Source organism: Aythya ferina (genome assembly GCF_964211825.1).
Source record: "Aythya ferina genome assembly, chromosome: Z".
Classification (NCBI taxonomy): Eukaryota; Metazoa; Chordata; class Aves; order Anseriformes; family Anatidae; genus Aythya; species Aythya ferina.
This window is the reverse complement of record NC_140299.1, coordinates 61,033,442-61,055,560: the sequence shown is the minus strand read 5'-3', so window position 1 is coordinate 61,055,560 and position 22,119 is coordinate 61,033,442. Positions and strand designations below refer to the sequence as shown.

The 22,119-nt window shown below is 37.6% G+C and overlaps 1 protein-coding gene across 1 annotated transcript in view; it reads right to left on the bottom strand.

The window, feature by feature from the left end:
• Positions 1-22,119, bottom strand: part of CAMK4 (calcium/calmodulin dependent protein kinase IV) — a 162,952-nt gene that overhangs the window by 70,049 nt on the left and 70,784 nt on the right. Inside the window, exons 3-5 of the mRNA XM_084505335.1 lie at positions 19,983-20,061; positions 4,381-4,443; positions 3,658-3,740 (exon numbers count right to left, since the gene is read on the bottom strand). Coding sequence (XP_084361461.1) covers positions 3,658-3,740; positions 4,381-4,443; positions 19,983-20,061 — 225 coding nt within the window. The remainder of the gene's footprint in view (positions 1-3,657; positions 3,741-4,380; positions 4,444-19,982; positions 20,062-22,119) is intronic.

Sequence of the window (22,119 nt, the reverse complement as noted above, 5' to 3'; positions counted from 1 at the left end):
GATGCTCAGAAGCATCAGAGTTGTCCTTCAGGACTCTGTCACAATGCCATAGTTTAAAATGTTCTTCAAGCATGCATGGCTGTTTCAAACACCCAGGAAAGAAAGAGGAAGGCCAAACAATTTTAAAGGCATGTCTGCCAGAACTGGGCTGGAGACACAGCTTTAGGAATGAACTAGAATCTCACTTAATTTACACCTATTAGACTTACTGGTGTTCTCTCTGTTTTGGTCATTGGTTTGTTTTATTTCACAACCGTTGTTACTGCTCACTTACTGGGGTGATGAAAGTCATCATGCGAACTAGCAATAAGTATTGTTATTTAAACTTCTCCAATTTGGTGTGCAGTTGTATTTATTGTGTATGGCATGTCAGAATATGGCCTACAATGTGACTTATGAAGTCTGAGAAACAGCCTTTTAAATATACAAGCAAAACCAACTTGATCCAATTATACTAGCTAGGTGTGTAACAGACATTTTTGTTTGAATTTATTGCCTTTGGGGTAACATAATTGACCATCATATGATAGGTTATTTAAGCAGTAACATGGATTATATGATAGAAATACTAAATATGGTGAAGGAAGTTTGTGTTAGAGTGGCATGAAACCTGCAGAACATCAGGAAAAGTAGTACAATTCCAGAGAGTGAATCTGACTTGGGTATTTTCAAAATCGCCTTTATGATAAGGGGAAAGAGTGTATGAACAAATTTGCTCACCTGTAGCTCAAATACTGTGTAAAAGAAGAATGGGCAAATGGCAGAAAGCAGTAAAACAGATAATAAAAAAAGTATCTTAATGTTATCAGAATGAGCAGTACCTGTAACACCAATGAATGTGTTCATAGCAAGGAGAGCAGATACAGCAGTGTAATTGATCCAGTTCTATTATCCGCTAGCAGATAATTTGGAAGAGGCCAAACGACAGCTCCTTCAGAGTTCAAAAGTCACTTTGCTGTCTGTGTATAGCAGGTGGTTTACAAAGTCATATAGCTGTCCACCAAGCACGTAACGTCCTGCAAACCCATGGGGTGGTCCCTGCCCACATCACAGTCCTGCTTGCCCACATGCTCTCTGTACAGTGTCTTGTCTCAAAAACAAGGGAGATTCTTGAGACTTCGTGAAGTCTACCATCCATATCTGACACAACCTCACTGTCCAGCAGGAGATTTCCCAGAGCTGTTTGGCTTTAGACTGAGACAGGAGTCATGCAAGCACAGTGGAGGGAGTGCACTGAGTTTCTTGCTATGTCAGAATATTCAGGATGTTATCCTTCATACTTGGTATAAAGATATACAGATTGAAAAGGTAAAGCATGAAAGGGGAATTCTAAGAAAGCGAAGTTTATTTTCAGTGAAACTCAAAAGACAGCCACTGTATCTCATAATACAAGAGTTAGCCCTTCAGCCCTGCTGAAAAAGAAGAAAGGGACAGCTACCATTTAATTCATGTTATTAGAGTAGAACATCTTGGCTGCATATTTCTGTTAGAGGTGGTTTTTTTTGGACTAAGCTTGAAGAGCAAAGTAATACTTCAATTGCTATTTTAACAGCTAAAAATAATTTTATTATTTTTTTTTTTTTTTTCCAGATCACATACCAGATAAGACTGCATTGCGAAAGTTTCCAGTTTTGTTATATATGGAGAAAAGGAGGGGGCTTAACTCAGAAGAGCTCCATAGTATTAGTTCTCATTTGTAGCATCACAAGGGGGCACCGCAATTCTAGTAAGCATCTCTCTTCAGTCAATGCCAGGCAGCTTTTTGTAAGCAAACTGTAAAACCAAACCAAACTTGTAAACTTGTAACCCAGCTTGTAAACCAAGCCACTAAGCATATGATTTTGGTGAAAGATCAACCTGAGTACTCAAATGCCATAATCATATCCTGAGTACAGACGACAGAATGTTGAAAATGTCCCAATATTGAATTCTAGTTCTGTCATGTAACACAGTGCCACATCCCAGATCACATGTGGTCTTTTCAGTTCTCCCCCTCTACTCTGCTCATGTGAGGCCCACCTGGAGTAGATGATTCAGCTCTGGGGTGTCCAGCACAAGAAGGGCATGGGTCTGTTGGTGGAAGTCCAGAGGAGGGCCATGAGGATGATCAGAGGGCTGGAGCACCTCTCCTATGAAGACAGGCTGAGAGAGCTGGGGTTATTTAGCCCAGAGGGTGGTGAGGCACTAGGACAGGTTGCCCAGAGAAGTTGTGGGTGTCCCATCCTTAGAAGTGTATAAGGCTGGGCAGTATGGGGCTTTGAGCAACCCAGTTTTGTGGAAGATGACCCTGCCTGTGGCAGAGGATTTGGAACTGGATGGTCTGGAAGGTCCCTTCCAACCCAAACTGTTCCATGACTCTATGATTCTTCTATCACACACATAGTTGATGCTCAGAAAGTAAATATTTTACTGGCCTAGTTGTGTTCTTCCCTTTGCAAACTCTCATTAAACACTCCTGTATAGTATCTCAACCTTCTGAAAAAATGCCTAATCTGAAGCCATGTAGATATACAAAAAGCTATGTGAAAGGTAAGTCATCTTGCACAGGGTCCTGTATAGCTTGGTGCTTATTGGTTGTTTAACTTGTAGCACATCTGTTCTGATTGCTTTGACTAACTATTGAGAGACCACGCACCTTTCTTCTGTTGAACCACAGACATTACAAGAGGAGTTGTTTTTGTTATTATATTTCAGAAGTAGTTCATCTCAAGGCTGTAGCTATGAACACAGTATACAGAAGAGTATGCTTTTGTTTTCTCAGTCAAAGAACCCTTCAGACTGTGTCTTCAATGCATGCTTTATATAACAGTCCTCTAAAATATTAAACTTTAATAACAAAGAAGGAAGATTAAATTGCCTGTCCTTGCATGAGTTTGAAGGCACAGTACCTTCCTGTACTTTCTGTAATCTAACTTCAGTGAACTAACTGATTTACTCAAACCAGTATAAAGTGCTTTTCATATTTTCTCTTGCTCTAAAACAAACAAACAAAAAACAACAACAACAAAACAAACAACAACAACAACAAACATCAAATCTACAACAGCAGAGTATCGTCACAACACTATCATAGATTTTTTTTTAACATTAAGTATGTGCGTATACTCCACAAGGATGTGCAGCACCATGAACAAATTACTTTCAGACTCAATAGCTGTCTTGCAGAACCATTGTAACAAAAGGAGAGGTTTTATAAATAGAATGACTATCAAGTAATATTTCTTTTTTGCTATTCTGCTTATCAACTTTTTATCTGACATAACACGATCCTCCTGGCTGGCTGATTGCCACCTACCACATTTTATGATGACCTGTCAATGTGATTTTACCAGTTTTCCCTGCCTTTTGTCTGTTTCAGCATGCTTTAATACTAAACACCTGCTGAACACCTTTCTTGCACTGCATATGCTCTTCAGAACTTACTGACAATTTCTTCCATTCTCTAGGCATGTAACATTTCCAAAACAAAATCCTGATAATCACATTTCCAAATATGTTTTTGCAATTAGTTCTTGCAAATATTTACTCATGTGAATAAATCATATGTTGATTAAATAATTCCAGTAATTACTGACACATGGACTATGTGCAGAGCAAAAACCTGGACTATAACTTCCCAGAGGGAGGTACAGAGTGAGGTTTGTACAGACAACTTACCTGTCAAATAGTTCTCCACCTGTGACCAATTCCAGAACAAGACTGATTTCGGTAGGGGTCTCAAATATCTCCTTCAGTTTTATCTGGTAAAAAAAAAAAAAAAAAGGATTCATTTTTGTATTTGTCTTCTTGTTTGGCATATCATGGGGCCAACAGAAAGACACAGACTCTAGACAGTAAAGCAGAGGATGATACCAGCTGAAGTTGGTGTCTCATTTACTTTGCAGTTCAGCACATTATTATACACATTCTCTCATACTTTTTATTTATTTATTTATTTATTTTTCTGGCTTTACTCCCTTTACATTCCCCTTTTTGTTGCTCATTGCTATAAATCTTTCTGCAACCTCTATGTAATACAAGAATTTTAGAATCTACTTTCTTTAGCGTTCGTCAATAACTCTCTGTAAATCTTTCAGAGTAAGCTGAAGTCTCCCCAAAGACTGAAAATGCCAAATTTCTCCTATCCTTTACAGAGCTCTTTTTGCACAGTTTCTGACTGAACTCTGTAAGAACATCAATAATTTACTTTAAAGTATAATTCAACAGTCTTGCATAATGAATTGCTAATGAGCACATGAGAAGAAACCAAAGCTTTAATCTAAGACTCTCACAAATCTATATAGGTGAACCACAGTAGTCCATGCGGAGCTCTTGGGAATACAGGCATTCTTATTTTTTTATTTTTTAAAAAGGAATGGATTGGAACATAGCTGAACTTACGATGTTGGGATGTGAAAGGCGAAGAAGCACTCCAATTTCTGTGCGGACAATTTTCTTGTCTACCTGGTTAAAAGCAGGGAGGAAAAAGGTGAATAGTTGATTTCTCTGTTCACTATAGAAACTTCCAGTTGTATCACAGAAAAAGATGTATGAACAGCCATTCTAAATCTCTTGGGAGAAAACAATGATGCAAGGTACGCAAATCAAGTATACTGTAAAGAACAGTCTTCCATCATCACAAGACAGATACTATAACAGAAAAACATATCTGTCTAGCAAAATGATCACAAATGTACATATAAGTCATGCACGAAGTAGACTATAGAGAAGGTATCAGAGAAAGCTGCATGAATTCCTATTTTTATTCAAGCTCTGCCCTTGTGTACTGCTACTCTCTAGTTTTTGCCAGAATAGCTTCCTTTCAACACACTCTGATCACCAGCTGCACTTACATAGTTTTCTGCAGGTAGGATGAGCACATCAAAGCAGTGTAACATGCTGCTTAGGACAAAAAAGCAATGCAAAGGTCAGACGGAAGCAAGGTATAAGGCTTAACTTCAACTTGCTTCAGACATATCTGACAGAAAGGTCTACTTACGCGAAGACTATCCCTTTGATTAAACTCTGAGAGGATTAGCTTTACCCTTTCTTTCCCTTCTCAAATTGCTGGCTTTTATGATCCAGGCACAACCACTCTATGCCCTCTTGGGGGAAATTGGTCATTTCTCACAAGAAATGCAGACATGGGCAGTATTTCAGTCAGGAGAGATAACTGTTGATCACCCTGAACTTGAATGCTTAAGCAAGCAAGAAAAATGCTCATAAGCAAATTAAGCATGCTTTTTATGTTACTAGCGTAATCAATACATTTATGTGGGGGTGACGAGGGGGGGGGGGAGGAGAAGAAAACTCTCTTGGTTGCAAATATTTTCTCAAAATCAAGAGGAATTCTACAACAATGAAAATTATAAACATTTTTCTTCTACATCAGTCTTCATCTCAGGGGTTATGAGCTTTTTCCAAATTGATGACACAAATGAAGTCAACCAGATTTTTTTGTTTGTTTGTTTTTAGCAGAGGCTTTTCATCAAACATTTATTTTTGTTTTTGTTGTTCATTTGTTTTACACAGTTGTTCATAGATGAACGGTTATACTATATAAATCTTTAGAAGGGACATATCTTCAAATTCTTAATGAAGAAGACTTGCTTAAAAAATGATCCCTTCTTTACAACCTGAAAGACAAGAAGCTCTTCTCTGTACCTAATTTTTCCCAGCAATGACAAAATACAAGTATCAGTCACACTCAGAACTACAGAACAAGCAGAATTTGATTCTCCCTGTGTGAGTGTAAGTCAGGAACAATTCCAGGACAGCAGTGCTGCAGTGGTTTGTCAGTGGTGTAAAGCAGTAGAGATATAGAGCCCTGAGGGACTTCTTGAAACTCCTTGACATTTACCTGCTTTTAGTAGCTCTGACAGGAAGCAAAAACCAACTTTGAACAGGTTTGATGCATCAGAGAACAAGCAGCAGAAAACAAAAATTAAAGAGGAATAAAACACTCCTTTCCCTGAATACCTAATGGGAGATAAAGAGCAGGGTCAATAGCTAAACCTTCTTGTGATAAGATGAACATGCATCAGCACATTCCTTTGCCTCTCTGTCACTGGTGCAGTTGCATAGCTGGGACTTGGAGGCTGTGGTGATCCTGGGAGTAATAATACATGCCTGGGGTCTTTTTATAGGCTTGGCACCTCAGACTGGATCAGAAAAATTAATGTGCTGTATCGCAGGGACAGCTGCTGCTTAGACTGAGCAACTCACCCCCTTCAAGGCTCCCGTACAAACTGAACAATCTGCAGTTTGTTTTCTCCAGTTCTGAAAATGTTCACCCATCATGTATGCCTGGCAATGAGAATGCAAGAGTCTGCCCAAATCCGAAATATATTTCTTTTAGTACTAAGTAGATACTACTGACAAATGACAAAGGCCCCCTCTCAACTCACTGGTGGCAACAAATTAAGTGAAAAAGTAACTTGAGGCTCAGTTTCAGATAGGCAGGTCCCTCTGTGATACAGCTCCTGACCTGGCACGCATACTGTTTTTCTAATGCTTCTTCAGGTGATAGAATGAGAAAAAGGTACCTAAAAAATCAAGATGCTGGGTTGCAATGGCAAATAAAGTCACATACACATGCTTAGGAGTATTAAATATTTAAAAGCACACAAGAAAATGTCTATTGGGGTATTTTTTACATGAGAAGTGTTCATGTGTAAGTGATATAAATAGTTTTAGAGTAAAAGCAGCAGCATATTTAGCCACAACATTCTACTATAGGGAACCTCCTGTTTTTTAACTTGTTGCATTTTCACATCCTCCTAAGTATAGAAAGTACAGAGTTATATCAAAACCCATCTTGTTGCAGCTCATTCCAAGAAAATATATGTACCTAAATCAGTGTCAGAGTTGGCCTATTTGCAGTTTCATCAGGAATATCAACAATTCAGCTACAAATATTCTTGACAGAAGTGATCTGACAGGGTGACAGCCAGGCAGTTCACTCTAGCATATTTTGCTAGAGCAACAAATTTTTAAAATTTGGATAGTTTAGCCAGAATACTCTTTTACCACAAACGTTTGTGCAGATGTTCAGATGTAATACCTTAGAAAAATGAGGTTGTGAAACCATTTATTTTTGCCTCTTCCTTTCTGGACATAATTTAGGAATCTAGCACATTATCTAACAACTAATTGTTAGATAGCTTTCCTTAAATAAAAGTTACTCACAGCATTGTCAGTGAGACCTATGCAATTATATCACGGTCAAGAATAATAAAGTCAGCGGAAGTCGTCTATTTGTTAAGAGAAAAAACAATCACATGCTACCTTTCAGATGGGTCCCAGTTCTATTAGTTTATTGATTACTCTTCTACAAGCTTTCTTTATTCTTTGTTTTTAATTTATGTTAAACAGACTAGAGTGTGCTTCTAATCAAATATTTCATTAGTATTTTAGTCTTAGTATTAATAATTTCATTTTATTACTTAATTTCTGTTTGCATGCTTATTTTTCATTTGCTTGAAAAAGCTATCTTAATTCTTTACCTGGTTGTGTGTCTGTCTGGTTGTGTAATTTTAACAGTGGAGTGATTTTATGGAGCTATATTTTCTGTTTGTTAACTTCATACTGCAAGCAGTCAAAAAGCATTTGCTGTGATAGGCCTGTAAAGCAGGCTTCTGCATTTCTCCTTGGAGGATCTACATCAGTTTGAGAAGGTCTTCTCCAGGCAATCTTGAAACACTTATTTATCTATTCTCCACTGCTGACCATAAGAACTGAGTTTCCACTGCCCATGGACAAGAAAATCAAAACAAACTGTTAATGACTAAAACTTCCATTTATATGTTTCCACAGCTGTCCTGTGAAGACACTCAAATGAAGTGCTAACATGCAGCAAACCAGCAAGAACTACTTGCAGGTGTAACAAAGCACTGCCTTGTTCTGTGGCTTGCAGTGGTACACCTCTGTCAGTAAAGTGCATCAGGAGCCATGACTGCAGCACAGGTAAGTGTCTGCACACTGGCTTTCATATAACTAGCTAAAGTACCTACAGCAGCAAAGATCCAAAAACTGAATTTAGGAGCAGGAGGCATCCAAGAATCCAGTGCACTTAACAGAAATGGCTCTCTGCACTGCCGCCACTGCAGGTTGTGGCTTTGCTGTGCTTTTGGATGTGGCCCCTAGATGAATGGCAGCATGCTGCGTGCACTCAAACCTGAACTCCGATGTCCTGATTACAGACAGACACAGGGTTAACAGCATTAGTAGGGTATTTCCTTCAACAAAGACAGAGTCAGGACAGCATTTATCAGTGTAGATCAGTGAAATTATCCACCCACTTTATATTAAAACATTTACTTAAGGATGTAATTATTCCTGAATGTGTTAGTATTTTGTCTATCCAATTGCTTCACTTTTCTAGATCTAGGCATTCATCTGTCTTACAGATGTATGTCTAAAAGCACTGCATCTTCAAAAGATGATCCTGGTCACTCAATGGAGTTTGGTTTACAATCAGTCTATTTCTGGTTTATAAATTTCAGACTATTTTGGTAAGGGAAAGGGCTGTAAAAATTCTTAATGAAAGCTGAGATTCTTCTGTGTTTCCACATCCTGAGATGGTGAGGCTGAGTGATGCTATAAACCCCTGAGATGTGAACGTGTTGCTTCTATCTGAATTAAATCAAACACAAAATAAAACAAACTGTTACTGTGAAGAGGTTAGTCTAACTGCTTCCTTGCAGTAAGGTACATACATCATCCTGAAAACACAAGTGGCCAACAGAAGTAAAGGCCCCTCAAACTTAGTAGATAGCAAGAAGCAGAGTGAATTCCTCATTCTACAAGCCTGTACTTTTCTGTCCTCCTTTCCCAGGGCCCTACAGACACAGAGGGACACATCTGGCCAGATGTGGCCACCAGGCACATCAGGTGAGAATGCTGTGCCCTGGCAAGTGGCACAAAGCAGCTTTTGAGGAGCTTCACAGCACAGCCCACCTTACTGAGGCTGTTCAGCACAGCTCTGCACAGCTCCTTATTAAATATCCCAGTCAGTTATTGACTCACATGAACACCTCTAAGTGGAGCAAATGAATACTTTATTGAACCAATGGTTCAGCCTCTGAGCACGTACTTCCTTACATTTACAGAGAGCATGCTGCAAATTATTATTGGCTTACCACAACTCTCTGCCAAAAAGTGCTTCTAAGAAACAATTTTTATTTTCATCTCAGTGAGAGGAACTCCTCTGCAGCCTAGACCTTTCTGTACTTCATGGTGTCAATTGCTAACTACTCTTTTTAATTTTGCCATTATTTTATTTACTTGTTAAAAAGTATGACCACATAGACTACCTGCAAGCAGAGATGCTGGATCTCTGCTAGTCTACAGATCTGTTCCCAACTGTCATGAGTATGCGAAGGGCCACTGGGTTACCCAGCCTCTCTTGAAAAGTTTTAAGACAAAGTGAAATGAGTTTCTGAGCATGAATTTAAATAAATATTCACAAGAAGATTCAAACTACGTATTTTCTATTTAGTTTTAGGTTTTGTTTTTTAATTTCAGAATGTCCAGAAATTATAGTTTCTGCCCAGCTCATACACAGAATGTCTTCTCAGGAAGCCTTTCAGTCACAACAAATATTAAAACACTCTAAAGATGACTTTTGAGTCTGCCTTTTCATCTGTGCAAAGCTGGTTAGTGCCATGTAAAACATCCATCTGAGCTGGCTTACGTATCAATTCAAGATAAAGATGTCATCCTTCACCATAAGTAATAAAAAGTCTCAGGGAACACAAGAAGCGTCATGGCTGTAAATCCCATAGCAGATGAAAATAGGTGCTTTTTATGTGTTCCCATCTATTTCTTTAGGTTAGTCTGGTGTTACTTTGTACCAGTATAGCAGTGGAGTGGGTGTAAAAGTGGAGTTAAAAAAAGCTGAACCTTCTGAACAAAAAGATGCTTCTTTGTTTGAATTAGGGAATTTATTTAACACCTATTTCAGGGGATTTGATTCTTTGTGTGTCCTTTTTCAGAGGAAAACATGAGTTTTTGCAATAAAGAATTCCTCCTGTGTTTTAGGGGTTGTTTTGAGTGGGGTATTGCTTGACCTTCCCAGCAATGTCAGCAGCTCTCTTTTCATTAGGTAGCAACCTTTGTACTCATAATGCACTAATATTATCTTTAAATAATAAAAAAAGGTTCAAAAAGGTTTGTTTTGTGTGTGTGTGTGTGTTTTAAGCTTAGCAGACTTTTCCAGCTCTATCTCTATTCAAACTGAACATGAGGTCCCTGAAGAACGCATCAAACAATAAAGCACAGCAGTAATTGCACAGCCCTGCAGTATCTTCTATAAACTCAGCAGGGAGTTTTCATGTTGTATGTTGCTGACAAATTTTTTTAAGCCTCCATAAATCAACTAGTATTATTAGTGTAAAGAAAACAGACCACTCCTTATTAAAGCAAATATTTTCTGTATTTAGGCATGGGACCACACTTCTAATTTGCATCTACAATACTTCAATGGATACATACACTTCAGATTGTACATGCTTGCATGGAATTGCAAGTTACATTAATATGTCTGCATTAGTCCTGTGAAGTGCCTAAAAGTCTGCTTGCACATGCAAACTGGCTGGCTGCAAATACAGATCAGATGGGCTTGTACAAACATATGCTTTTTAAAAAATGAAGGAGAAAAGTAGTATCTGTATATGATAATACTGTTAAACCGTTACATATAAATTTTTCCATCAAGGGAGCAACACTTGCATTTGTCAAAAAGCACTCGATATTTTGTTTGCAAACCATCACATGGATAAAGATGATTTGTGGGGTTGTATATATTTAAGCATAATAAAGCAAATGCTGATTTACCTTGATTAATAGCCCCTGCACTTTGTAATATAAGATTTTAATGGTAAAGCTGGCCAGATGCAGGTCATATTGCCATATTCTCCAAAAACATACAGACTTTTGTGAAGGGTGTCCTACTGCTCATCCACATTAACTTAATGGCATCACAAAAGGGTGAATCACAAAGTTCCTGTGGCTTGAACAGAGGTGATTTGCAATAACACATTATCTGTACAAGTTCAATACAAGTTACATGTTCATTAGAACAGGCCTTATTGAATGTTGTATTCTAACTATCTGACTAATTTGGTTGTTATTTCTGCTCTTGACTCATTTTTACACAGATTTCCTCAAATATGTTTGATAAATGTTGAACCATTTATGCAAACAAATTTCAAGCTATTAGGTATTCATGAGCTGCTCATTTCACCTATTCACTGTTTATAGTGTATCACTGCTATTGCTAGAGTTCCCAAAGCTGGGTCAGGGAAGACATTTAAAACAGAAGAACAATGTGTAAATCAAAGGTAATTACATTTTTTTTCCAGTTTAAAATAGTCACATTTATGGAATTATGTAGCAAATTGTACTTGCCATTTCCTTGCCCATTCTTCTCATTTCATTTATACGGCTACAAACCCCAAAATTACGTCTCTTCCCAGTTAAAATTTATTAATTTAACTTTTACTTTAAGTAATGTAACCAATTTTAGACATCTGGCATTCTGTAAAAGGCTTCACATTCACACCATGACTCCAAATAAATAAACTGTATTGCCACATAATAGAAGTCCCCTAGAAACTGAGAGCTATTAGAGACAGAATATTGTATCTTATATGAGATAGAACATTTCCTATCATCTTCCTCTCATCAAGTACATTTTATCTTAAAGCTATTCTAATTTCTTAGGAGTCCTCAAATGCATGAGAAAGATCTGGAATATATTATACTTACTTACATTATTAGCCAAGTGTGATGCCTACTGCAATTTAAGAAATTGCACAGAAATATTAAGCTAATGTACACACTGTTCTCTGCATTAACTCACACTCACAGATGGATGTGAAACTTCAGTTCAGTCCAGTGAAGCTCTGATGCATAAAGACTACCATTAGTATTGTAATCTCCATCACAGATACCAAATTATTCTGTGTAATCAAATACACGCTCTAACACTTCATTTTGTAAGGCCTGGTTGTGAGTCTGCTGATCAAACAAGAGTATTTTGTTCAACATACGTCAGGAAAGAAGAAATCTTGACAACTTCAGGTAAAGATAAAGTCTTGTGTGTAATCCCTGATAAAATGCCCTGAACCTCTGGACCTGCTGCTTAAATGGCACCTGAACTAGCAGACTTGCAGTCTCCTGATGCTAGACAAGCCTTCTGGCAGATCAGCCCCAAACACCAATGAGGGGTCCTGAAGTCACAAAGTCACTTCTGTATTATTTGACCATAGATATAACCAAATAAATGACTCCATGTCCCCAGAACTCCCTATAATTTACAGATTATACATTTTATAATCTGAATAGCACATAAAACTGGTATATCTTCAAAGGGAGAAAAAATCCCATGTGGCAGCTTTTAGGGATTGAGAATGAAAAATGTTTGATACAATTGGAAGGGGAACCAGAGAAGCATGTAGAGATGGTGAGATAATTAAGACAAGTAGATAGACATCTGAAAGCATGACCATACAACTAACTTAAAGAGCCCAGTTCATAGATTAGAAACTGTAAACTGAGTTTCTTCTTAGTGCTAAGTGTCAACAAATATCATCAGAACTTACAGGACTGTTTCTGCCTCTACATTTCTTCAGTCCTTATGGAGGATATCTCAACTACATTAACGAAAGGCACACTAGTTTGCCTCCTCTGCCAGGATCTACGAGCCATGCTGAAAAAAAAGGAGAAGCAACTGAGCTGGCTGAGAGCAGCAGGAATGTACAGTGACCTTCCTCTCCAGCAGATCAGACAGAAGATCAGCTTAGACTAAATCCCAACATGTGAATTCTGCACAAAAGTGCTGCAGGGTGCCTTCCATATTTAATCTGGAGTCCCTGATTCTTTATTCATTTTAGGAGTCAGTGAGGGAGATGCTGAGGAGGAGGCTGATATAAACTTGAACTAGAGCTTGAACTAGAGCTTGAACGTGAGCTTGAACTAGACCAGATGGATATTTGAATTTCAGTAGACTCACCTCTCTCTCTCTCCCCTTACTGCCATCAAATTCACATGCAGATTTGGCAAATCACATAGAATCAGAGCTACAAGATATCTCTGATTCATAAAGTGCTATTTGGGGATCAATTTTGGTACCTACATAGAATAACAAATCCTGAGGACCTCTTATACTCTTCTGTTACTGCAGGTAAAATCTGTGGCTCAATCAGCTTTTGGTGAGGTCCAGCTACTCTAGGATGAGAAACTAAACGGGACCTACAAACAAATTTTTTGAAGTCTCCATTATAACTGCAATACTCTGACCATTCTCTCATAATCATAGGAAGGGCAGGTTCTGCATGATGCTCAGCAGTAGCTGTCTCTCTTTGAACAAATTTCACACATCCATGACACAGGAGAGAGAAAATCTGGCTTGTAACACACAAGTTACATGGCAGACATGGCATCCACAAACACTATGGACATTTTCACATTGAATACATCACCAACAACAAATAAAATGAAGAGTTCAAAAGAACAAGAAACTTTTATGAAACACTTGCAGAGTTGCGCATTCTTTCATTTCTGCCTCCCAGCATCGTTTTAACATGAAAGATGGAACATAGGAAAGCTTACAGCTGATAATGGCATTCTTCTGATATGGTTTACACCTCTAATGTGGTGAAGGATGCTAAAGAGTTCCACAGACCTGCAAAAGTGTTTCATTATGGAGTTGCAATACAGAAGAGCACTGGCACCACCATCACCTTAAATCCTCATTACACCTTTGAAAAGAATAACGTAGAGATCTGAAAGGCTTTGAACTATGAACCCCAATTTCTACAGAGCGCTCCTTTCACCAGAGTTTGAGAAAAGCTGAGATCTAATACTCCACTCCTTTCTCTCTTCAGCCCTTTGTGCTGGCACTCTTCATTCTAAAAGCTAATGTAAAACAACAAAATAAGGGAAAAGAAGCCTTAACCAAAGGTTTGCACATGCCTGCCTTATCTCCATGGATTTTATCTGTGAAGAAAAGCATGCAGGATGTAGTTATTGCTGCTTTATGCACTATCTTACTAATTGCCTGGATACAAATCTGTTACAGATCCAGTTCCTAGTCTCAGCTCCTCAAGTGTCTGCCATCCATAAAATATGAAAAAACTACCAAGTTCACTGTGGTGCTGCAGCTAGAACACAGCAATGGCCCCCAAATAATAGCTGAAATAGGCTATAATGGTGACATGAATAGTTTTCCTAGAGTTCTGATAAACAGATTTTTGTCTTCTCATTTGTAGGAAACAGGACTCTCCTCTGCAGACATTAAGACCTTTCTCACAAATTCTTGAAAGCCATGACACAGAGTTCTTCTGACTCAGTATTTTCTCATACATTTACATTCAAATTCTGATCCTACTGTATTTGCCACTCAAGTCAGAAATCTACAATTATTTATCATGCTATCTCTTCTTGTAGCACTATTGTTTTATTAGGGTGCAAACAGCTAAAAACACTATGATTGTTATGTATTCTTGAAGACACTATCTAAATTTCTGCAGGTTGATATTCCTGATAATACTGCTTAGAGATTCACAGGAGTTGGATCTTTGCAATACTAAATACACTTCAAGTAATAATTTTCTCAAAAAGACTGTAAATCAAAATGACTTGAATACCTCAATACTGATATATATATATTATATATATATGTATTTAAGATATATATAATATATTATAATATATGTATATGCATAAATCTAAAATTGAATTTTGTTTTAAATGATTTTATTAATGGAAAATATCAGCTCTGAGAGGAAAATTTTAGATTTTAAATATGCATATGTATGTAAATACATATTGTAAACATTTCCAACCTGGACAAATAAAATAAAATAAAATAAAATAAAATAAAATAAAATAAAATAAAATAAAATAAAATAAAATACTGCCATAGCACTTCAGACAAATTAGAATATTATGTCAGTCTCTCACTTTTTCTGTGGACTGGTTTTCTCAGCTAAATTTCTGTTCTTCTCAGATGCCAGTACAGAAAGGCTGCTGATTATTACTGCATCACCGGACCAATATATACAGGTTTCATCAATATGTACAGTCTACAGCAATGGAGAAACATGGTGGCAGGGAAATATGGAGGCTTCTGTAAGGTCACATGGCAGCAGTTAGATATTTTCATTTTATAGACACAGACATAGGAGCTTTTTCTACAAAAGTCCTATTTACTAACTCTGGCAATCTGCACGAGTGACACACAGTCCCTAAACCCATTTTTCAGAGTAAACACCTGTGGCACTTGCCATCTCAGTCAATTGGAAAGGTTCAACCAAAAGCAGCACTCTTCCAGGAAAACAAGTGTGATATTTGCACAAGCCTCTTGAGTATGACTTAATACCACCAATTCACTGCAACTCAGAATAAAAAGCCCAGCCCACGATAATGTCTGTACAGCTGGGAATAAATAAGTTTATAACATATATATGTATATTATGTATACATATATAACACTTGAAAACCAACCCCACTTATGCAGGAGGGAAGCTTGTTACCTTTACATTTGTTGACACTCCTTTCTGCTCCACAGACATAAAGTATTTATTGTTCTCAAATTGTCTGATTAGTATAATTAGACCAATTCCAGCATAGCCATTGCCAACATGTATCTTGCAAACTGTTGCTGTGTTTCTGATCTGAGAACTTTATATGCCTGAACAACATCAACCAGTCTTCAAGAAGAATGTTGCTTCATTAAAAATCAAAACAAAAACAAAAACAAACAAACAAAAAAACATATTTTAAGTAAATGCCTGGGAAGTAGTAGCTAAGTATCACAAACCCTGTGAAGGAGGATGCCAACATATGAAAAAAAAAAAAAAAAAAAAAAATTAAAGTTCTCCAAAATAGTCTAACTTATTCAGTTGCCTCATTGGCTGAGACACAGAACACCTACAATTTCATAATACTTAACCCATTTTATGGGGCAGTATATATCAGTTAAAACCTACAAATAATATCCGGGCAATCTTACAAAACACTACTATTAAACAAATCAAATAAATATTATCTCCATGTTATGAATGACAAAGCTGAAACAAAAGCAGTAAATAACTTGGTCAACAGCGCAGGCTGAGCTTGGAGTACAGAAGGACCCAAGCTCCAGGCAACCTGACTCAGAATCCCTTTCCTGAGTGTGTTGCTTTCCTGCAGTGACAGCTCCCAAATTACTTCTGTTACAGTTGTTAACACATCTAAAAAGATGTACATCTAAAAAGAGGTACATCTAAAAAGATGGCAGGCCCTCCATGTTTCGATTTGCAAAATGACAGAGCAGAGGCCATCTGTTTTCTTCATGGTGACACTCACTAATATTTTTTAAGCAACTCATCCAGACCACAGCAGGAAATTTAAAGGCAGAGGTGGACCTAATTTCTTGGAAGGCATTTATTTACCTGCTCAAATAACAAGACGATCTCCAGGCAGGACCTTGGTTCAAATGTTGCCTAGCTTCCTCAGAACACACCAGAAAGAGGCAAAGGTCTGCAGAGTAGAGGTTTTACTCTATAAATAGCACATTTTACTCCCTTCATGAATCCAGTGTTCTTCCAGTATGATCCGTATGATATATACTGTATACAACAACTGTTTCAGAATGATTGATTACAAATCTCATGTAATTCTTAGTCCCTGCATAGAGTAGTAACAATCATGTTTGTAAAATGTATCCTAAAGATACTTCATTTTTCTTAAGCAAATACTGAGTCACCTTTGCAGAAGTGCATAGTGAAAAGCAAACTGACCTCATATTTGCAACTGGAAGTTTGTAAGTTCATCTCTGTACTTACCTCATTTGATGATTATATTTTTTTTCTGAAGCACTGTATGAATCTGCTTTTTTTTTTTTTTTTTTTTTTTTTTCCCTGCTTGAAATGGATTTTCTTATAGAGGTATTCAATGAATATGATTCAATTATTTACATCTACAACCTTTACAAAAAGAAAGAAATCTGCTAAACACAGGAGATTGAAAAATGAGTAGATAATACAACCTTATGTTTCAGTTAAGCTCAGAAGACTAACAGCATAAAGTTTGAATAAGGCATATAAGCAAATCAAAGACAACAGTTTAGCACATTAATTCACTGCCCATAGATGTAGGCTTTTAAGTTTATTTCTTTTTATATCTCTTATGAACAATTCCACATTTAATTTTGTGTACATTATATCAGAGTTTTTTTGTTTTGTTTTGTTTTCCCTGCTAATAGATGTATCAACTTTTCTTTTGGCTTCTTTACCTCTTCTAACAGTTGCATTTTAGCTACTTTGGAAGTATGGTATTAATTCATTTCCTAACTCTGGCAGTCAGAAATTTCAAGAGTAAGAACTATAAAGGTTTCTTGAACTAAGTTTTGTTCACCTAGATGATGAACTAATATCAATTACAGAAGCTTCTAAAAACTCACGTCTTTCCACAAGTATGTGTACTCATAATTGACTGGTACATCTTGCCAAAACCTTTATTTGCTTTTAAACAGGACTGCATTAGGTGAAATGAAAAATTAATCTTATTACTTAAATAAAAAGAACATTGATAAGCATTTTATGTTTCTTACTGTCTATTCCCAGCATGCTACTTCAGTCCAAAAGGATCATTTGTTTCTTGTCTGAGCTGTTCTCTTGAGACAAAAGTCATGATTTCAGAAACTTTGTTTTAAAGGACAGTACAGTAATGATCAGCGCTCACAGTCTGGAGCTGCCAGACTTCTAACCACACGCCACTTGCTGCCATTTCCAGAACATGCTGGACCACTCGCTCCCTGACCCACCATTTTCATGGACACTCTTCCTTGCTGAGTTAGTCTTGCTCTGTGCAATGTTTAAAGTTAGGCAGTTTGAATGGAAAAATTAGAGTATTTGATCTTTTATCATCTTTGTCTTCTAATTTCCTGTGCCCTTTGAAACTCCTTTGAGTGCACATAAGAAAGGGAATTGAAGAATGGGTCTGTGTATCAAAAGCTACCATTCGCAGGCTCTTCCTCTTTCTCTCCCTTCAACTCCTCCACTATTGAACTGCCATTTATTTATTTATTTTTATTAATATTTAATAATTGTTTTAAAAAGTCAACAGGAATCTTAAGCTGATCAACATATCACTGTTTGACTTGGCCCACACTTGCTTATTTTTACTGGGAAAGGATCTGAGCAAAGATCAGGCCTCCTACTGTGGGAGCAGTGTAACACACAGTTAGTTCTGTCTCTGTGATAATAATTATGTCTCCAATTTGGAAGACAGCTACAGTAGCTCGTCATACACAGACACAAGCTGCATATCGTTACAGTATCTGTAATCAGTATCATGTTCTTAATTATACAAATAAGCCCAGTTATACAGTAATACACTTATTCTCATAACACAACAAAATGTGTATCATTACCCTGGGAAGAGCTCATTTACACAAGTTGTTTAATCATACTGCCGATACAATCAAGGTTGCATTAAGCTAACCTATTGATGTTCTGCAAATAACTTACATAACCATTTTCTTATGTCCTTCTTGCTTGCCATTTTTCTAGTATTGCTATCATTATAAAAAGAAATCTGTGTTAAAATAAGTCTGCTAAAAATCTGAAGTGAATAGTTCCCAGACACATATAGATGGATCTAGTATTAATGTGGCCATGGTGAACATGAATTAATCTCCACAAAGGCCAAAAACAGGGCAAAGAAATGGTTTTAAGTAATATCTTTCTTCCAAGTGCACTGCACAATGACAATCATGAAAAAAAAAAAAAAAAAGTCCTTTGCATTTCCATAGGAAAGAGTGTAGGCTGCAGCAATGCAAACTGTGCTTCCTCCAATGCACCAGATGCAAATTCAAAAGCAGCAAACAGGACTGAATTTCTATGCCAGTTTAAACTTTGGCTTACTTTCAGAAATGACAAATTAATGCCAACATTTTACTCATGTGGAACCCACTTATTATGTCTTGCACAGAGACCACCAGTTAATTCAGCATTTAGACATGTTTACGCCTACCCACCCATCATTATGTTGCTACATGCGAACATTCCTGAACTTTATGGAATAATGGATGATTTAACACTAGAATAAACTGAATCAAAACCACTCATGAATAAAAATCATACCCATGCTTCACAGCTTGCTTGCTTCCTTCAGATTTATCTTTGTTAAGAACATGAGCTACTCTTCCCTATCCCCCACTATTCTCTTGCTGCTTGAAGTTTCTCAGACCATTACTAGCCTTTCCTCTTTAGTCTTTCTTCATGCTTTCCACCATCTATTTCACGACACACACAAAAATAGCTGTGGTATAAGTATTATATATATGGAGCTCTAAAAATAAATGTCACAACTGTTTCTTTTGTAATTTTGTAGGGAGAGAAAAAAAAAAAAAACACAAAAAACTATGAAATATTTAATTTTACTTGAGTTTGGGTTGATGTTTTAATCCATTTATGAAAAAGCTATATCATATAATGATATTTTTTGAGCAAATCAATGTACTAAAACAATATGAAATCACAGAGTACATAAATAAAACCTGTTTCTTTTTCACAGTGAAAGAAATTTTCATCTAAAATGTTTTGCCCAAATCTAGGTCCATAATGCCAATACCAGATGAAGATACAAACAAGATTTGTGAAGATAAGGGGTTTGCAACAGAGTACTATTACATCTAAAAGCTGTTTTAACTATAAGGAGCTGAAGAAGTCCCCCTACAGAAAATACAAAGCTTAGTGGGGTCCTAAATCTAGTCCATTTCCCCCATGAAGAAACTGCACCGAAAGGGAAACAAACAAACAAACAAAACAAACAAAACAAAACAAACATACAAACAAACAAACAAACAAAAAAAAACAGAAAGTCAGAAACAGATCCCAAAGCAAAAACAAAAACAAAATAAACAAACAAACAAAAACAGGAAAACAAACAAAAAAGCCATAAACCAAAAACCAAACCAAACCAAACCAAAAACAAAACCAAAAAACACTTACTGTCTTCTTCAACATTTTGACGGCGTAAGGTTTCTGGGTCCCTTTCTGCCTGCATCTGTAGACAATGGATGTAGCCCCACTAAATTAAAAAAAAAAAAAAAAAAAGGGAAGAACAGTTGTACATATGCCTCTTTGAATATGTCAATAAACAGAGTTGCCTAGCTGAAACTATGTTTTCTACTTCTTCCAGCTTGGGCAAAAATACCTTATTTTTCCCCACAGATGCAACCAAAAATATGGTCTAAAAACTGTTCTCTGTCAAACCAGTGAACTTCAGTGACTGATTATTCAGCCAACAGAACTGTAAGATCTCAAGGTGCCTCTTCGTCATGCCTTCTATGGATCCTGACGTATCCTGACATCCTGGATGACTCTTTAGGGCAGCAAGAAACATAACCTGGTCCAAAATATGTGGCAACCTATCATGTCTTTTTTAAGGCAATGCATTTGCAACAATCATTAGAGATGTTTTCTTTTTTCTTGTTGTTGTTGTTTGCCAACCATTGATGGCAGTAATGGTGACAGAGACACAAAAGAGGAAAAGATATAAGTATTGTGCTACTTCCTTCCTGGTTGCCCAAACAGACACATAGAGCACCAGATGGACCAAGCAGTACTTCTGTTTTAGTGGGAACTGAAGGGAAAAATCAAATTACAAATTACACCTTCAGGTCACCTTCAAGGCTTACTTGCTTGAATGTGTTAAATGTGTGCACTCAAAGTTACGGCACTGCTGGTTGGAAGACACTTTTCTGAGTGGGAGGTTGAGACCTCTCCAGAGGTCTAGGTCAGGGCAGTCTCAGCAGCTTTACTTGTTACCTTCAAGGAAGGGACCTGTACTCTATGAATTTGGTAGGGGGGAAAAAAACTCAGGCTAAACTGTAACAGTTATAAAGGATTCAGATAACTTTATATTCTACCGCATTTATGCTTAGATGCCTCTAAGCAACCCAGTGACAGCCACCAGTAAAATGGAGGCACTAAAATGCTACATCTCAGCACTGGCTTTAAGGCACTTTTGGAGCCATCAGCAGCACGGAGCACATGTGCCAGAGCAAGGAAGCCTGTCCTCAGGAGATGTGCTAACCTCTGTAAGACTTACAATTCCCATTAGCTGCAGATTTTCAAGTGTTGTGGTTTAACCCCCAACAGACAGCTAAGTGCCACACAGCCACTTGCTCAAACTCCCCACGTGTGATGGGGGAGAGAATCAGAAAGGAAACAGTGCAAGAACTCAAGGGTTGAGATAAAGGCAGTTCATTAGGTAAAGCAAAAGCCACATGCACAAGCAAAGCAAAACAAGGAATTCATTCTCTGCTTCCCATTGGCAGGCACGTAGTCAGCCATTCCCAGGAAAGCAAGGCTCATCAGATGGAATGGTTTCTTGGATAGACAAGCGCCATCATTACAAACACCTCTCTTTCCTCCCCACCTTCTTTCCCAGCTTTTATTGCTGACCATCATTCAATAGGGGATGGGACATCCCTTTGGTCAGTCTGTGTGAGCTGTCCTGCTTGTGTCCCCTCCCAGCTCCTGGTATACCCCCAGATTCCTCACTGGCAGGGCAGCACCAGAAATTGAAAAGGCCTTGGCTCTGTGCAAGCACTGCTCTGCAACAGCTAAACACATCAGTGGGTTATCACCACTGTTTTCATCAGAAATCCAAAACACATCATCATAGAAACCTCTACAAAGAAATTATCCCAGTCAAAACCATGATATTAAGCTAGAGGGTACTGGCACTATCATACACAGCTTCCTGAAAAACATACACAGCAGAACCTCATGAAATGAAAGGATATCACATAGACCATGCAGCCAATGGCACTGCAGATCTCTTTCAGTCAGAAGAAACCCACACTAGTATAAGAGACAGCCATGAGATACAGCATGACACAAACAGCTTGCTTTTGAACACGGTTCAGACATGTTGACTGTATGAATTAAGCTGTCCCATGGGGTTTATTATTCCGGATATGTTATTTCTATACAAAAACAGCTTCTATGCTACTGGCATGCATGCTCTGCACTTCCTTCTCCTCCATATGGGCACAGGTAATGCTGGGTAATGCTCTACACAGGCATGTCCAAGTGAGCACGGGAGTTGGTACCTGGCTGAGAAGATTTATTTCAGGGA